Source organism: Odocoileus virginianus, chromosome 28 (genome assembly GCF_023699985.2).
Source record: "Odocoileus virginianus isolate 20LAN1187 ecotype Illinois chromosome 28, Ovbor_1.2, whole genome shotgun sequence".
Taxonomy (NCBI): Eukaryota; Metazoa; Chordata; class Mammalia; order Artiodactyla; family Cervidae; genus Odocoileus; species Odocoileus virginianus.
The window spans coordinates 145581-162623 of record NC_069701.1 but is presented as its reverse complement, the minus strand read 5'-3'; the positions used below and the strand labels follow the sequence as shown (position 1 = coordinate 162623).

The 17043-nt window shown below is 47.8% G+C and overlaps 1 protein-coding gene across 1 annotated transcript in view; it reads left to right on the top strand.

Annotated features, from left to right (window-relative positions):
- The window catches only part of PANX1 (pannexin 1), a 59744-nt gene that overhangs the window by 32889 nt on the left and 9812 nt on the right, over positions 1-17043 (top strand). The window contains exon 2 of the mRNA XM_070457113.1: positions 6871-7010. Within this exon, the coding sequence (XP_070313214.1) occupies positions 6871-7010 (140 nt within the window). The remainder of the gene's footprint in view (positions 1-6870; positions 7011-17043) is intronic.

The window sequence follows — 17043 nt, the reverse complement described above, 5'->3', positions numbered from 1 at the left end:
AAAATGTTTAATTTCTAAAAAAGATATGAAGTAGGTACTTCCCTGATGGTCCATTAGTTAAGACTTTTCCTCTTCCAGTGCAGGAGAGGAGGGTTCGATCTCTGGTCGAGGAACCAAAATCCCACATTCCTCACAGGCAAAAAACACAAAAGCAGTATTGTCAGTTCAATAAAGACTTTAAAAATGGTCCACAACACAAAGAATCTTAAAAAAAAAAAAAAGAAACAAAACAAGAAATGACGTAAACAAAGCAAAATGTCAGTATTGCTTTAAACCTCTTGGTATCTCTTATGTTATTTTCTGTCATTTTCTGTGTATTTAAGCTAGTTAATCTCAGATGATAAAAATTAAAAAATAATATTTAAATAATTAAGTACTTTTATTGCATCTTTACTAGAACATTTACTAGTCTAGTCAAGGCTATGGTTTTTCCAGTGGTCATGTATGGATGTGAGAGTTGGACTGTAAAGAAAGCTGAGCACCAAAGAATTGATGCTTTTAAATTATGGTGTTGGAGAAGACTCTTGAGTCCCTTGGACTGCAAGGAGATCCAGCCAGTCCATCCTAAAGGAGATTAGTCCTGGGTGTTCATTGGAAGGACTCATGTTGAGGCTGAAACTCGAATACTTTGGCCACCTGATGCGAAGAGCTGACTCATTGCAAAAGACCCTGATGCTGGGAAAGATTGAGGGAAGGAGGAGAAGGGGACGACAGAGGATGTGATGGTTCGATGGCATCACCGACTCAATGGACATGGGTTTGGGTGGACTCCAGGAGTTGGTGATAGACAGGGAGGCCTGGCGTGCTGCGGTTCATGGGGTCACAAAGAGTCGGACACGACTGAGCAACTGAACTGAACTAGCACATAGTTCTTGTATCTGTTTTCACTGGTACACACATCATTGAAATTTTATTCACTGGACACAGTCATCAGGTTTTACATTGGATTGATACAAGTTCTTCTTTTGTGTGGTCTAGACGTGCTGGGTGTGCTAAGGGACTTGGCTCTCCACCACAGGAAAGCAGCCCCTCAAACCGCTGCTTATTTGTCTAGTCTGTTCTTGTGGGTCCTTCAGGTTGCAGTCTCTGTCTGACTTTGTCTCGCTTCTGCTCCTATATTTAGCAGACTGCATAATATTATATTGTTCACAACATTATTCTTGATTGAGTTAGAGGAGCCCTGCAGTTTTCACTGGAGGCTCGCCAACTTAATTGCATGGTTCCTTGGTTCTCCACTCTGTAGTCACAAATCCTGGTTAGGAGAGCATTGTACACTGGTGGGCCTTTGTCTAATTTGGTAGACCCAGAAGCAGAAAACTGTCAGTGCAGAAATGCCATGCAGTTTATTGCTTGGATGGGTAGTGAAATATCTAGACTCATTTAGAAAATAACATTTGATTATGTTAAGGGGATTCCCAGGTGGCTCAGTGGTAAAGAATCCACCTTCAATGCAGGAGATGTGGTTTCGATCCCTGTGTTGGGAAGATTCCTTGGAGAAGCAAATGGCTACCCACACCAGTAGTCTTGCCTGGAGAATTCCATGGACAGAGGAGCCTGGCAGGCTACAGCCCATGAGGTCACAAAAGAGTCAGACACACCTAGGTGATAAACAACAACAGCAACAATCTTATCAAGGAGCAGATGTTAGCTCCGGTTGGGTTCTCTTTAAAAGCCAGAATTAGCTGTGGAAAGAAAAGAGAACTGGTGAATCAGTTTGGTTTAAAGGAAAATGAAACTGTCATTCCAATTCACTATTTCTTTTCTTCTAGTCTGGATTACAAGAGAGTACTTACATTTTCACACTATTTTAAAATTCCTTTGCCGTAGGGTCAGTTCCTGCAAAGCAAAAGGCAGAAATGGACCATGTGGGACTTGTAGAATTCATTTCTTTGCTTGTGTTTGAAGCTAGAGGTGGGTTTGGGGTGAAGTCGGCTGGAGAGGTTAAAGGGGAGGGATTTGGTTCTTTTTTAGAGATAGGAGTAATCCTGAAATTCTTGGAATTTTACTTTCTGTTATCATGGTTGGGATCTCTGAGTATTTGTCAAGAAAGGATCCTTTGGGGGCAGACTTCCTTTGGTCTTATGTTGGTGTCAAACGTACTGAGACAGATTCAGACCTGTTTCATTCTTAGGAGTGCTTGTTACTATTTCGTGTTTATTTTTCAGTGCTGACCACCGCCCATCTCTTTCTCTAACACACAGCCAGGGTCCCTTTCTATGTGGTTATTCTCATTGAAACTGAGAGTTTATAATAGAATAAACTTTTGGGCAACTTTTTTGGGCAACCTTAAAATATAGCAAGAACTTTCAAGTCCAGTCAGTGCTTCACAGGTTGTATTATGACCTACCTGGACCCCGTGTGTGAGTGTGTGTGTGTGTGTGTGTGTGTGTGTGTGTGTGTGAATGATGTGTGTATGTATATAATTTATATTAAAGTCTATTAGAACCTTTTTTTTGTTGTTTTGCAAAATTAAAACACTTTGCAAACTTTTAAAGCACTATATCAATAGTAATGAGTGTAATTGATACCATTAGAGTCTGTTTTCCTGCTTCCCAGGACAGCAAACCCAGGACTTCCTGTTTTCTTCAAAGAAAGTCTCCTGTCTCCCTGCCTCTGTTTTGACCTTCTCTGATTCAAGTTTCTTCAATAACCCGTGCTTTTTGCCTTTTCTTTCTTGTGTTTGGAAGATAAAGATGGAAACCCTGTTGATATGCCAACTCTACAGCCCACTAGTCATGAGATCGCAGGGCCTCACTTTCCTCATCTTTAAAACAGGGTCAAAGTCCTCAGCACGGGGAGAGCTCCCTTGCGTGCTTTTTGCTGCCCCTCATCTCTTCACTGTGCTGGTGACCAGTTCAGAGTCTCTTCTGTTTGCAGGTTCCTCTGAAGTCCTCCCAGTCAGCCAGCTCTTTCCCTTGGTGCTTTGTTCACCCTGTGGTTTTGGTGAGTTTCATCGACTTTCCAGGAAGCCCTGTTCTTGTGTCACTCTCAGGTCCATGTAGCCTTAAAATGGGGAAGCAATGCAGAAGAATTCCCACACAGCATCTGGGGAGGGAGGGTGGATGTGTGTTTGTCAGAAGATGCTGAGGGCTTGCCCAGGACTCACAGCCCGTCAGATGCTAGCAATGAGAAGAATGGAAAGAGAGCTTATCAAAAAAAACAGGGACAGCGAAGTCCCGCCTCTGAGAGAGGTGGACCAGGCACAGAGCGACCTGCACTAGCCTGGCGCTCGCTGGCGATGGTCCTACGGGGAAGCTGCGCGGGCTGGCCCGCCTCCCTGCTCCTGTCCTGGCTCCCCTTGGGCTGGGAAGCCCTCTGGTTGTGCAGTGACTATGTCTGCAGCTCAGAAACAGGCCTTGGCAGTTCAGAAACATGCCACTCAGAGAGAAGCCGTGACCTGCGCCCTGGGCTCCAGTCAGGGGCCTGCAGCGTGGGCGGGGGATGGTGTGATGCGGGTCTCTTGTTAGCAGATGCTGAACCTGTTGCCACGGGGTCCTGGGAGTGCATGTTTCCTGCCTGTGGCCTTTCGTCCTCTCTGGCCAGACTCAGATGGAAAGCCCAGAGCTCTGTGCGCACTCTCAGCCAGACGGACATGGTGGTGGTGTTCCTGGCGTAAACTGGACATGCATTTCTTGATTTCCGTACAGTGTGAAAGGAGTGCAGATCTCACGAAGCTACTGAAAAGTTATTGCTGAACGATAAGACGCCGGGATTCTTGGCCTCCAGAGGAGACAAATTCAATCCGGTGCCGGAGACGAGGCTGGATTGCTCAGAGCTTTTGTGTAATAAAGTTTTATTAAAGTACAAAGGAGATAGAGGAAGCTTCTGACATAGGCATCAGAAGGGGGCAGAAAGAGTATCCCCCTGCTAGTCTTTAGCTGTATGTTATATAGTCACTCGCAGTCTGTTAATGAAAAGAAAGGAATGTCTTAAAATTCAGAATGGCACCAGGCCCCTTATCCATAAGTTGCATTTTGTGATAATTTTGGCACCAGATAATTCATCCCAGGCCATAAAACGATTGACTTGAATCTTGTAGAAGGGCAGATTACCGCACAAATAGTTTCATTTACATAGATTAGGGGAACAATATCTGAGTATAACATACTGGTTTGTCAAGTAGTTTGAGCCATTTGGAGGAACTTAGAGTCTGGGGTAAATGCTTAGCACATTAACATAGCTTTAAGACAAACATTTCCATAAGAAAAATGTATTGGTTAACTCAAGGTTTGAGAATAGTTTGCTTCAGGTGAAACCAGGTGTCATGGCAACACAGCATTTTAAGAGAAACCTCCTTTTAAATTTGTATAGAGAAGGAAAAAATATACTGCTAGTTTTTTCCTCCTGCTGCTTAAGAGAGATAAAAATTGTCTAACACTTGCAGCCTATTTCCTCCCTTTGGAGACCCCTGGCCTTCCTGCCTGTTACCCTCTCACTGCCCCCTCGAAATCAGAGTGTCTTCATTCAGCCAACACGTGGCAAAGAGAGGCAGGCAGAGCACAGGGTCCAGGCTGGAGGGTCAGGCACTCTGTTTCCTCAGCTGTGAGAGCTGGTATCTTACCACTAACTGAGAAACTATCTATCATAGTACTTGGGAACATCTTGGGCCTTCCCAGGTGGCTCAGTGGTAAAGACCCCACCTGCCAAGGCAGGAGATGTGGGTTCAATCCCTGGGCCAGGGAGATCCCCTGGATAAGGAAATGGCAACTCACTCCAGTGTTCCTGCCTGGGAAATCCCATGGACAGAGGAGCCTGGCACGCTGCAAGTTCATGGGGTAGCAGAAGAGTCAGACATGATGTAGCGATTAAACACCCTCACTCCCTTCTCCTGCCACAAGAGTGAAGGCCAGCCCCTCCCCAAAGGCTTCCCTGCTGGCTCCCTGCAATGCAGGAGACCCGCGTTCAGTTCCTGCATTGGGAAGATCCCCTGGAGGAGGGCCTCCTCGTGGGTCGGGCACCCAGCCCACTCCCAGTATCCTGGGACATCCCTTGGACAGAGGAGCCTTGCAGGCTGCAGTCCGTGGGGTCACAGAGTCAGACACGACAGTGACTCCCCAGCAGACGGTGACCCTTTGCAGGTGTTCATGTCCCTCACAAAGGGACCGGGGACGTCCAGCCAGCGTCTCCCTGCGGTCCTGTGCTCTCTGCAAGGTGGGGAGGGAGGAGGTGGGCACCCCCTCCCGTCCTTGAATCTGTAACACAGCCTGCTGGCCACTTTGTGCCGGAAGAGGTAGCGCTCAGCGTGTGGCTGTCGGGGACCAGGTCCTCTTTTCAGACGCAGAGTTTAATGTTGCTCCCATTTGGATGTCCCAGGAGTTGTAAGTCAGTGGCGAGTCCCCGGCTGTGGGTGGCGGCAGGTTTAGGTGCAGCATCGTCAGAGCCGTGCGACAGGGAGGGGGAGCCTCTGCCCCCAGGGCTGGTGCCTGTGCCCCTGCGGGTGGAGGGGCGCTGCTGGGCCCGTGGAGCCTCAGCGCCAGCCCTCTGCCTGCCGGTGAGGAGGGTAGATGCGGCGTCAGCCCTGCACCCAAAGTTTCATTGGTGCACTTTCCACAGTGGCCCCTGTGAGTCAGGAGGAGTCTGCCAGGCAGTAAGTAACGGCAGCCGTCTTCGGGAGATGCGGGCCTCTGTTTGCAGAGGAAAGAACGAGGTCCAGAGCCCCTCACAGAAGAGCAGCAAGTTATGAGAGCCTCGGGGGTCCCAGCTCCCCAGTCCGCACCCCACGCCCTGCTCCCTGCCTGCGGGTTGGCACTTGGGAGCATCTGCCTTCTGAACATACACCATTTGGGCTGTTCTTCTGGCCTCAGCCTTCTTTTTGCTTAGAGGAGATGGAAAACTTGATTTTCCGTACAGGGATGTATTACCAAATGTTGCACCAACTGTCTCTTCCTCAGGTTGAGCGTTCACTGTTTCTTTGTTGTAAAAAGGACTCCTTTTCCTGTTCAATTTTCTGTGCTGAGTCAGGAGCAGTCTACCAGGCAGTAAGTAACGGTAGCCTTCTTGGGGAGACGTGGGAGACGTAGTTCCTTCCCTACTCCCCACCCTCCGTGGACTAAGTTGCTTCAATCGTGTCCGACTCTGTGCGACCCTATGGACTGTAGCCTGCCAGGCTCCTCTGTCCATGGGATACTCCAGGCAGGAATACTGGAGTGGGTTTCATGCCCTTGTCCAGGGGATCTTTCCACCCCAGGGATTGAACCCACATCTCTTAGATCTCCTGCATTTGGCAGCTGGGTTCTTCACCACTAGCAGCACCTGGGACCGTCCCCCCGCCCCACATCCTCACCTTAAACTAAACCCACTGCCTATTTCCTTAATGCATGTTTGGCTTTGGTTCCTTTCCTGCTCACTTTTCCTTCTTTATCAGTGTTCTCTTGGTGGCCGCGTGGGTGCTCTCTAGTTACAGTGTGTGGGCCTCGCACTGCAGAGTATCCTCTTCTGAGGAGCACAGGGTCTAGGCTCCATGCGCTTCAGTGGCGGCGCCTGGGCTTAGCTGCTCTGCGGCCTATGGAATCTTACTGCAGCAGGGATCAAACCTGTGTCCCCTTCATTGGCAGGAGGCTTCTCATCCACTGGACCACCGGGGAAGTCCTCACTTTTCCTTTTTATGATGGTGTCTCTTCTTTCAAGAGTTGTTCCCCAACTGAGCCCAAGCTGCTGTCATGTCGAGCGCTGGCCAGAAAGCTCACAATAGTCAGCTTTACCGCAGACTTGGATGCTTGGTTTCGGTGCTGGCCTTACTCCTGTCTCGGTGCTTGGTGACTTAGCAAACACGTGCGAGCCTGAGGCCGGCGGGGAGGGGAGGCGTGCGGCGGGAAGGGTCCGCACACCGGCATTCACCCTGACTTGAAACGCTCTGTTCTTGCTCCTTAGGTACCCAGATAAGCTGCTTCTCCCCCAGCTCTTTCTCATGGCGTCAGGCTTCCTTTGTGGATTCTTACTGCTGGGCGGCCGTCCAGCAGAAGGACTCCTTGCAAGGCGATTCTGGAAACCTTCCGTTGTGTCTGCATAAGGTAATGGGGGATATTGGAGATCTCACCTCTTTGCTTTGCCAGCGTGGGAACTGAGGTCCGGAGCGGATGCACCAGTCCACAGCCGCCTGTGGCCAACCAGGGCTGTAACTCAGATCGTAAAGACATAGCATGTTAAAATTGGAAGGAACCTCCAAAATGACTAGATCCAGCACCTTCCTTTAGCAGATGGGAAACTGAAGCCCTCTGATTTTAGCTCTGTAACGGCTGGCACCTCATGTGTCTCAGTCACCTTTCTACCCTTAATGCCCAGGGATGTCTGAACCATAGGAGGCTCTCAGGCCATTTTTTATGCCTCAAGGAGCTTTGTTAGAGAACAGCAGAGCTGGGACTCAGAGCTTCCACCAGCTCCTATTCCACCCCATGCAGGACCTCTTGGAAAAAGGAAGGACCAGCCTAGAGGTCAGTAGCTTCCAGCCTGTGTGTTACTCCACCACCAAGAAGCCCAGGAAAAAATTCATCTGGGGGTGTTGGTTGCAGCACAGCTTTTGGCAGACATGCTTTTGCTTTCTGATGGGTCCACATGCTGCAGGGAAGGGAAGATTGCTGCCTGGGAGATAGCAGTGTCCTGCAGAGAAGAGGAGCAGGCCAGGAGCTCCGTGGCCAGGGGAGCGTGGGGGCAGGGCACACAGCGGCTTCGCAGTGTGGGGCTTGGGCCAGAGCCCCCAGGTTTGCGCAGGAGAATGTTCTCTGCATAATGAAATGGCTCCACTGGGTTCTTCTCTGTGCTTGTGAAAGTGGGACTTTGTTTCAGCTTGTCATTATTTTCAACCACTGGTCTTTTTGTCCATCATGAAAACAAGTAGAATGTTTGTGTATCTTGGGATTTCTCATCCACCAAGGAAAGCATGGTATGTTAGCTTCTAAAAAGCCAGAGGCCAACATTTGAGGCTCTCTTGTCTTGAGCACATAGCATCCTTCTTTTTTAAAAAAGAACAATGTAAATCATTTGCTGTGACTCAGACTTGTCTGTGTATCACGTGCCATTTGGCACAATGATGCTCTCCACTGACTCCTTTCTTCTTCGGGGTTGGGCTTTTCTCTCTGACTTCTGCCTTGGCGTTGATTGCGTCCTCATCAACTTTGCATGACTTAGTAGCCAGGGCAGCAGATAATAAGGATTTTCTGTGTGAATGGGCACAGTTCTAGAAACTGAATGTCTTTGTTTGCACATCTAAATGCATGCTGTTGTAGTCTGGTGGTGGTTTAGTTGCCATGTCATGTCTGACTCTCATGACCCTGTGAACTGTAGCCCACCAGCTTCTTCTATCCATGGGATTTCCCAGGCAAGAATACTGGAGTGGTTGCCATTTCTTTCTCCAGGATTATCTTCCTGACCCAGGGATCGAATCCACATCTCCTGCATTGGCAGGCAGATTCTTTACCACTGAGCCACCAGGGACGCTCTCTTGTGGTAGTTTAAGTCCATTTATTTTAACGGTCTTCTGGGAATGGAAAGTTGTGATCAGTGGCTGGGCTAGGCACTGATGGATCCACAGAAGAAGAATGTATATTCTGGGATTGTCCAGTGTAGGAGGTGGCAGGGATGTTAGAGATTGCGAAACTTCTAGAGCAGGAAGATGATCAAAGATTCTGATCCAGAAGCATTTTACATGTGAGGATAAGGGCATCTTGGGAGGTCACGCCCAGGAGTCACAAAACTAGTTGCTGGCTATAAGGTGAAAATCAGGTCTCTAGGCTCCTTTTGCTTCTGCAGGGTTGGGGAAGTCTTATAGAACAGTGTGGGTAGCCAAGCCCTAAGTTTTTGATGTTAGTGAAAGATGGAGCTCTTTTTCTGGTGATGGTAGCCTGGCTTGTTTTGGTAGAAGTTTGGCTGAAACTCTGAGCGGAGGTCTTTCCAGATTCACAGGACTGGAGACAAAAAATTGAACGGGCCAAGCTGGAAGGACCCTGGTCAACGCCCTAGGCTTGAAAGGCCACTGCTGAGGAGTGAGGGATAATGCAGAGTTCAGCCAGCCCTCATAGGGTCTAAAACCTTGGTTCGAAGCATTTTAGCACCAGTTAAATGAAGGGAATTTGGGATTGTCGGTGTCTCTGGTCTACTGCCAGCCAGAAGCAAAATTACGGTAGTCCTCACTGGAGGAAGTCACTTCGTCCAGAGCCTCAGACCCTTGCTCCGGTTTTTCACATGTGGTGTTCAGCACTCAATCAGAAATAACTAGAGTACAGGAGCCATTCCAGAACTGGAAAGAGACCTTCAGCCCGTGAGAGCGCCCTCAGCCCGTTGCCGTTGGGCCTGCCCAGTGTCCCCAAGCTGCACCAGCCCCCTCCTTTTGGTGAGTGGAGGAGCCCCTTCTCCTGACCAAAGCCAGGCCCCCGTGTGACCCACCTGTGTTCTGGATCCCCCTCCCAGGTTATAGGGACACCCCTCCCCATCTTTCTCATCTGCATCCTCAGCCTTTCCCTTCCCAAGGGCTCTCTTCCCAGTGACGTTTTCGCGAGTCCGCCTCTGCAGTGCGTGGTCTTGCTGAGGTCACCTCCGCCCTCCTTGTTGCTCAGTTACTTCTCTCTCCGGGGCATGTGCTGCTTGGCTTCTCGAGTGTCCAGTCCTGCAGGCCGTACCCTCCTGCAGGCGCTGTCTTGTCTCTTGCGGCAGTGTTGCCCTTCGCCCATCCCTGAGAAGCTGGGGTTCTCTCCCAGGGCACCTCCTTGGCACCCCTCCCGGAACCATCCCAGGTCCTGGTTCCTCTTTGCTACTGTGGACCATTGACACCCACGTCTTCACCCCCAGCCTGGCCCTCTCTCCTGAGCTCCAGATCCGCATGACCCGCTGAACCCCAAGTTTGGACCCCTGGAGGTCTGGCTCGTGCCTCCAGCACAGCTTCAGAGCTGACCTTCTGCCCCCTTCCTGTCCGCAGTGTGACCTCTAGCTCGGTTCATGACACCAGCCACCCTGTTAGATCAGCCACAGATCCGAGGGCCACTGCAACTCTGTCTCCCTCCCCGCATCCTGTTCGTCATTGAGCCCCATCAGGTCTGTTTCCTTAGGCAGCTCTGAGCCCTTTGCCCCTTGGTCTGGCCCCCGGGACTGCCTGTCATCTCGGCCGAGTTCCACACGATCACAGGGGCACTTTTTGGCATGACTGTCGTTTTCCTGGCTTCCCTGATAGCTCAGTTGGTTAAGAATCTGATGCAGGAGACCCTGGTTCAATTCGTAGGTCTGGAAGATCCACTGGAGAAGGGATAGGCTACCCACTCCAGTATTCTTGGGCTTCCCTTGTGGCTCAGCTGGTGAAGAATCCACCTGCAATGCGGGAGACCTGGGTTGGGAAGATACCCTGGAGAAAGGAAAGGCTTCCCACTCATTTCCCTAGACAAACACCTCCAGTGTCCTTATGAAATGTCTCTATTTCTTAAAAAAAACAAAAACAAAAACCTATTTTGGCTAACAAGTTCACTCTCCTTTCTGGCCCTGTGAACCATTGACCCAGCCTCACCCCCTCTACACCCAGGGGCTCTGACTTCCTGCAGGTCTCATGTTCTTGGCTGTTTCACTCACATTCTACTTTGAAGAGCCTTACCAGCCCCGAATCCGGGGAACTCCTAATTTGGTTTTCTAGTCTCGGCTTAAATGTCGTTTCCACCTAAAAGCTTCCCCTGAACCCTAGACTGAGGTTGTTGCCAGTTCAAAGTGCTTCAAGGGCCAGGTGGGTGAATGTGAAGCTTCCAGGAATAAGACTGTGGGCCGGCTGGGTAGACAGTAGACCACACACCCTGCCTCAGACATTCAGATCCTAGAAATGGGGCAGCAGCTGAGCAGACTATCATCTGTACCCTACCCTGGTCTGTGTTGCTTGGTTGTGTATTCCCAGAGCAGCCTGCCCTTGTCCTGGAATCACCCTGGGATACGGTCATTACTTGCCTTGTGTGCTAAGTTGCTTTAGTCATGTCCAACTCTTTGTGACCCCATGGACTGTATCCCACCAGGCCCCTCTGTCCATGGGATTCTCCAGGCAAGAACACTGGAGTGGGTTGTCATGCCCTCCTCCAGGGGATCTTCCCAACCCAGGGATGGAACCCATGTCTCCTGCATGGGCAGGTGGGTTCTTTACCACTAGTGCCACCTGGCATTTGCCTTAATTCTTCTCAATTAATTCTTTAGTTCCAAGACTCTTTAAGTTCCATGAAGGCAGAGACCATGACGTGTCTTGTTCATCCCTGTGCCCAAGGACTATGTACCGTCCATAGTGGGTGCTCGGATCACATGTGTGGACAGGAGGTGAGGAACGAGGTGGCTGCAAGTCCTGATCAGAAGCAGACTTGGTCCTCCTCCAGAGCCTTCTGACTTGTGCTCACGATGAGGGGGTTAGAGGCACAGGGTTTATGTGAACACTTCTCAACTCAGTTCTGATGTCAGAGCTAAAACCAGAAGACCCAGGGACTTCCCTGGTGGTTCAGCGTTTGAGAATCTGCCTTGCAGTGCAGAGGACGCAGGTTCAATTCCTGGTCGGGGAACTAAAATTCCCCATGTCATGGGACAATTAAGCCCATGCACCACCATGAAAGGTCCCACATGACCAACTAAGACCTGACGCAGCCAAAAAAAAAAAAAAAGCAGACCCAGAATCGCCCTGAAGAAGTCACTCAGTGGAGCACTGGCGTGGGCGAGGGCATGACTGACGGTGGTGTGATTCCTGCTGGAGCTCCTCTGCACCTGCTTTTTCATGTCGCCGGCCCTTTTCCTCCTCCCTCTCTCTCCCGCGCCTTATTTCTGGTGACTCGTACCTGAGTTGTCTCTGGTGGAAATGTGGGTGCATTCAAATGACCAGCAGCTGGCACTCCAGGACTGTTTGATAACTGGTCTTTTTTTGAGTGTACTCTTCTCTTTGTTCAAGTTCATAAAGTAGGCAACCGTTAGGCACGATTTCTTTCTGAAACAGAAAAGCCAGTTTTGACTGAAAAACAGACAAAAAGAAGAAACTTAACGGAGTTGTCAGATCTTGCTATGTTTTCTTTAAGTGGATGCAAAGAAGCTTAGTGGGAGGGGTTCTCTGAGGCTACCAGACCAGAGGTTTTCAAACCTTAGCATTATCCATGTGAAAATACAGGACCCAGGGTCCCAGCCAGACTACTGAGTTGACACCTGTGGGTTTGAAACCTGTGGGATTAAGGCCCGGAATGTGATTTTTATCCACTTTTCAGGAGAGTCTGCTTTTGCTAGGCCAGATTAGATTCCATTGTAGACACCAGTCATCTAAACCAGTGACCAGTGTTTCCCAGACTGTGTGCACGCAGGTCACCTGGAGATCTTGTTGAAATTTAGATTCAGACTTTCCTTTTTCTTTGCTTGTCTCGTTTTGTAGTGGTGGTGGTGGTTCTTGTTGAAAACTGGACACTGTTGAGGATATATTGTAGCCCAGCCAGATAGGTCACTAAACAGAAAAGCAAATAACGAAGCAATCTTGGATGAGGGAGGGATCAGAATCTGGAATCCAGAGTTTCTGCAATACAGACTCAGATTCAGTAGGCCTGATGGGGGCCTGCATTCTGCATTTCTAACGAGCTCCCAGGTGATACTGAGGGTGCTTGTCTGTGGATCACTTGTTGCAAAGCAAAGATCCCGGACAAGGGCTGGCAGACTGACATACGTGCTCCAGCCAGACCCAGCCCGTCACCCATTTCTGCAGATAGTTTCATTGGAACACAGCCACGCCCACTCCTGTACACATTACCTGTGTCGGCTTTTATACTATGACAGAATCACCAACTTGTGACAGAGGCCATATGGCTCACAAACATTTCCTGTCTGGCCCTTTGCAGGAAAAAGTTTCCCACCCCAGATCCAGAGCTCCTAAGCCCTCCCAGATGATCCAGTGAAACAGAACTCATCACCTCATGGAACACTCCGTGCCATGTTCGTGCCGATCTTTGGGAAAGTTTTTCCTTGCTTCCTTGTGACTTGGTTCTAATTCTATTAACAGGAGTCTTTTCTTCTTTCACACACAAATGCTCTGTTTGCCATCTTCTCTTTTCCAAGTCTCTCTTCCTGTTAGGTCCTTTCCAGAATGTCACCTAGCATGAAGCCTGCTGCCTTGGGTGTCTTTGTTTGTGCAGAATAGAATGACACACCACCTTTCTCCTCTCTCCTTTATAAACCGCTGATATAATGCATCAGTCTTTCTGGGGAGCCCTTCACTCATTGGGCTTCGTGTAATTGAAGTTACCTTTAAGTGCGTTACTACTGCCCAAGCAACAGGCATCCGGGAGCAAACATAATTTGTGAACCTTATATGTTTCCTCCCCTATAGAATTTGTTCTTGATTAACATGACTCCTGCTGACTGATCCTGAAGTGTTGGGGTGTCACGTCCTGCATGGTTTGCCTGTCTTTTCCTGCACGTTCTGCCTGGATCCTAACCATGCTCTTGGCTTCTTTGACCATCTCTATGCTGCAGAATCTGAAATTGGAAAGAAATGGTCAGATTTTCTTTTATTTTTAGTTATCTACTACACGTCTCCACCAGGCTACTCTTGACTGTGATGTTTCATGTTCAGACTTTCTCATCTCAGCTCTGTCTCCCACGTCACTCCTCTCTGCTCTGAGTCTGTTCCTCCTTATTTCTTTATTTCAACTGATGGCGCTACCACCCATGCCCTCAATCTGAGCTGGAAACACGGGATTCATAGCCCTATTTTTTCCCCTTTTCCATCCATCACTTACAGTTGGGCCCCAGAAGATAGATTTTTCCCTCTGTGTATTGAGTTGGCCAAAAAGTTCATTCAGATTTTTCCATAAGATGTTACAGAAAAACCCGAACTTTCTGGCCGACCCAACAGCTCTCGGATCCATCTTCTCTGCTGCTGCTGCCTTGTTAGTGCTTATCACTGCCCCTGTCTGCTGCATAACCTCCTGCCTGCTGTCTCCTCTCCAGTGTCATCTTTTCTTCATGGCTGTAATAATCTTTCTAAAATAAATTTCCATCATGCCCTCCACCAGTGGCTTCCCCATACTGTGGGAACTTCATAATTCAGTTCATGCTTCCCCTTCGTGTGGATTTCCTGGGACTGCTTTGACAAGTGACCACATACTCAGTAACTTGAAACAACCAAGATTTCCTCTCTCCTAGATTTGGAAATCAGGATGTCAGCAGAGTCAATTCCTGCTTTGGGGCTCAGAGGGAGGGTCTGTTGGTGTCTTGCTGCTGGTTTCTGGTCATGGCTGGCGGTCTTGGTGGTCTTTGTCTTGTAGGTGCATCATTCTAGTTTCTGCCTCTGTCTTCGCATACCTTCTCCCCTGTGTGTTTCTGTGCCTTCTTATGGCCCTGCTTAGAGGAATACCAGTCACTGGATTAGAGCCCACCTTAAGGTAGTTAGCTTGCTCCTTGGAAGAAAAGCTATGACAAACCTAGACAACATATTAAAAAGCAGGGACATTACTTTGCCTACAAAGATCCATCTAGTTAAAGCTATGGTTTTTCCAGTAGTCATGTGTGGATTTGAGAGTTGGACCATGGAAAAGGCTGAGCGCCAAAAAATTGATGCTTTATAACAGTGTCCTTAGAGAAGACTCTTGAGAGTTCCTTGGACTGCAGGATCAAACCAGTCAATGCTAAAGGAAATCAGTCCTGAAATGTTCACTGGAAGGACTGATGCTGAAGCTGAAGCTCCAATACTTTAGCCACCTGATCTGAAGAGTCAGCTCATTGGAAAAGACCCTGATGCTGGGAAAGATTGAAGGCAGGAGGAAAAGGGGACAAGAGGATGAGATGGTTGGATGGCATCACAGAAACAATGGACATGAGTTTGAGTAAGCTCCGGGAGATGGTAAAGGACAGGGAAGCCTGGCATGATGCAGCCCATGGGGTCACAAAGAGTCAGGCATGACTGAGCGATAGAACAGCAGCAACTACTTAAGTTAATATGACAGGCTTCCCAGGTGGCTCAGTGGTAAAGAATCCATTTGCCAATGTGAGAAATGCAGGAGATGTGGGTTTGATTCCTGGGTTGGAAAGCTCTCATGAAGGAGGAAATGGCAACCCACTCCAGTATTCTTGCCTGGTAAATCCCATGGACAGAGGAGCCTGGTGGGCTGCAGTCCATGGGGTCACAAAGAGTCAGACACAACTGAGCATGCAATGCTAAGTTAGTATTACCTCGTCTTCACTAGTTACATCTGCAAAAACTCTGAATCATGCAATCACGACTTTGAAAGATGCTGAGACCTCAGAACTAACTGGGAGTAGATAGAGGTTAGGAACAAAGCCGTCCCCCTCCAGCAGATGCACTTGAAAGCCTGGTAGTTTTTCCATTCTCCTTATTTGGACGAAAGGATTTTAAATAATATAATTTCATGGCCTTTTAAAAAAATTTCTATTTCAGTGGAATTAATTTTAAAACCATCTTGTGAAAATCACTTTTTTCTTTCTGATGGGAAAGGAAAAGAGAGGTTTAACTATGAAGAAAAACTAACAAATGACATTCCTCTACACTCCGCTACAGGTGATCAAAGTTCAAGGATATTTATTTTTTTTATTTTTTATTTATTTATTTTTATTTATTTATTTTTATTTATTTATTTATTTATTTATTTTTTAGTACAAGGATATTTAGAAGAAAAGAAACACTCGATGTGTAATACCTTTAAACATTCATTTTTCTAATTGCAGTGAGTGGTGGTGAACTATTCATTGGTGCTAATTATTGCATGGTTTTGACATGTTAGAAAAATTGTTACAGGCTGTAAATAGTTACTTTTCAATTTAAAAGAATGCTTGGAGGTTAAATACTATTATTCGAATAGCTTTGAAACAAAAGTGACTTAAACACATATTCCGTAGCCCCAAGTTAGAAAGTGTTCCCTCCGTGGTTGTCAAAGGAAATCCCTGTTTCTTCTGGTTATGGAAGCAACACAAACTCATTTTTATACTAATGGGCACCCCTCAGGGTGACTAGGATTAAAGGAACACTGCATCTCACTGTAGCCAACAATGAATCATGTGGCCAAAATGCAGCTAATCACAGCCTCTTGTGTGTATCATTGTGTAGCAGCTCTTTGTAAATTGGGTTAGTAATTTTGAGGATGCCATCCCATGCCAGAACCCCCAAGACTGTGGAGTTTCTGAGCCATTTCTGCTATTTCTCTTGCCCCTGGGGCAGGGCTTCCTAATATGGGCTCCATGATAACGTCGGGAAGTCTATGAACTGGGATAAGAAAACATAGGGCAGCCTTATTTTCTGTCTACTTCCAACTAAAAGTTTATAAACCATGTCTGAAAGTAGTCAAAAATCTATAGTGGTGTCGGTACCACCTGTCACTGTCACCCATAGAAATCTCAGCTGTCTTGAAGTACTTTTTACTCTTCATCACTTCCAAGGTACTGTGTTGTTGGACCATCTGTTAGATCCCATCAAATGTGCTAATAAAGAAGCATATACAAATTTGTCTTTTAATGTTGTGATAGCTGTATATCAGTGTCAGCCATTTCCTTTGTGAATTTGTGTTATTTTAAGCATTTAAAAATGCTGTTCTTCATGAAAAACAAGGCAAACTGAGGAATTGTTATAGGACCAAGGTTTCTAGGGAGACGTGACAGCAAAATGCAGTGTGTACCCTAGATCTTGAAACAAAAAGAAGGCATTAATGGGAACACTGGAGAAATCCAAATCAAAGCCTGAAATGTAGTTAATGGTAATATATAAACAACAGTTTCTTCCTCTTAACAAGCGTACCATGGAGATGTCCAATGTCAGCAGTGGGGCAAACTGAATGAGGGTCATTTGAGAACACTCTGGACCATCTTTGCAACTTTTCTGTACATCTATTAATAATCTATAGTGGCTTCCCAGGTTTCCCCAGTGGCGCTAGTGGTAAAGAACCCACCTGCCGATATAGGAGACTTAAGAGATGCGTGTTCGATCCCTGGGTGGGGAAGATCCCCTGGAGGAGGGCATGCCAACCCACTCCAGTATTCTTGTCTGGAAAATTCCATGGACAGAGGTGCCTGGCGGGCTACACTCCATAGGACCAGAAAGAGCTGGATGCAACTGAGTGACTA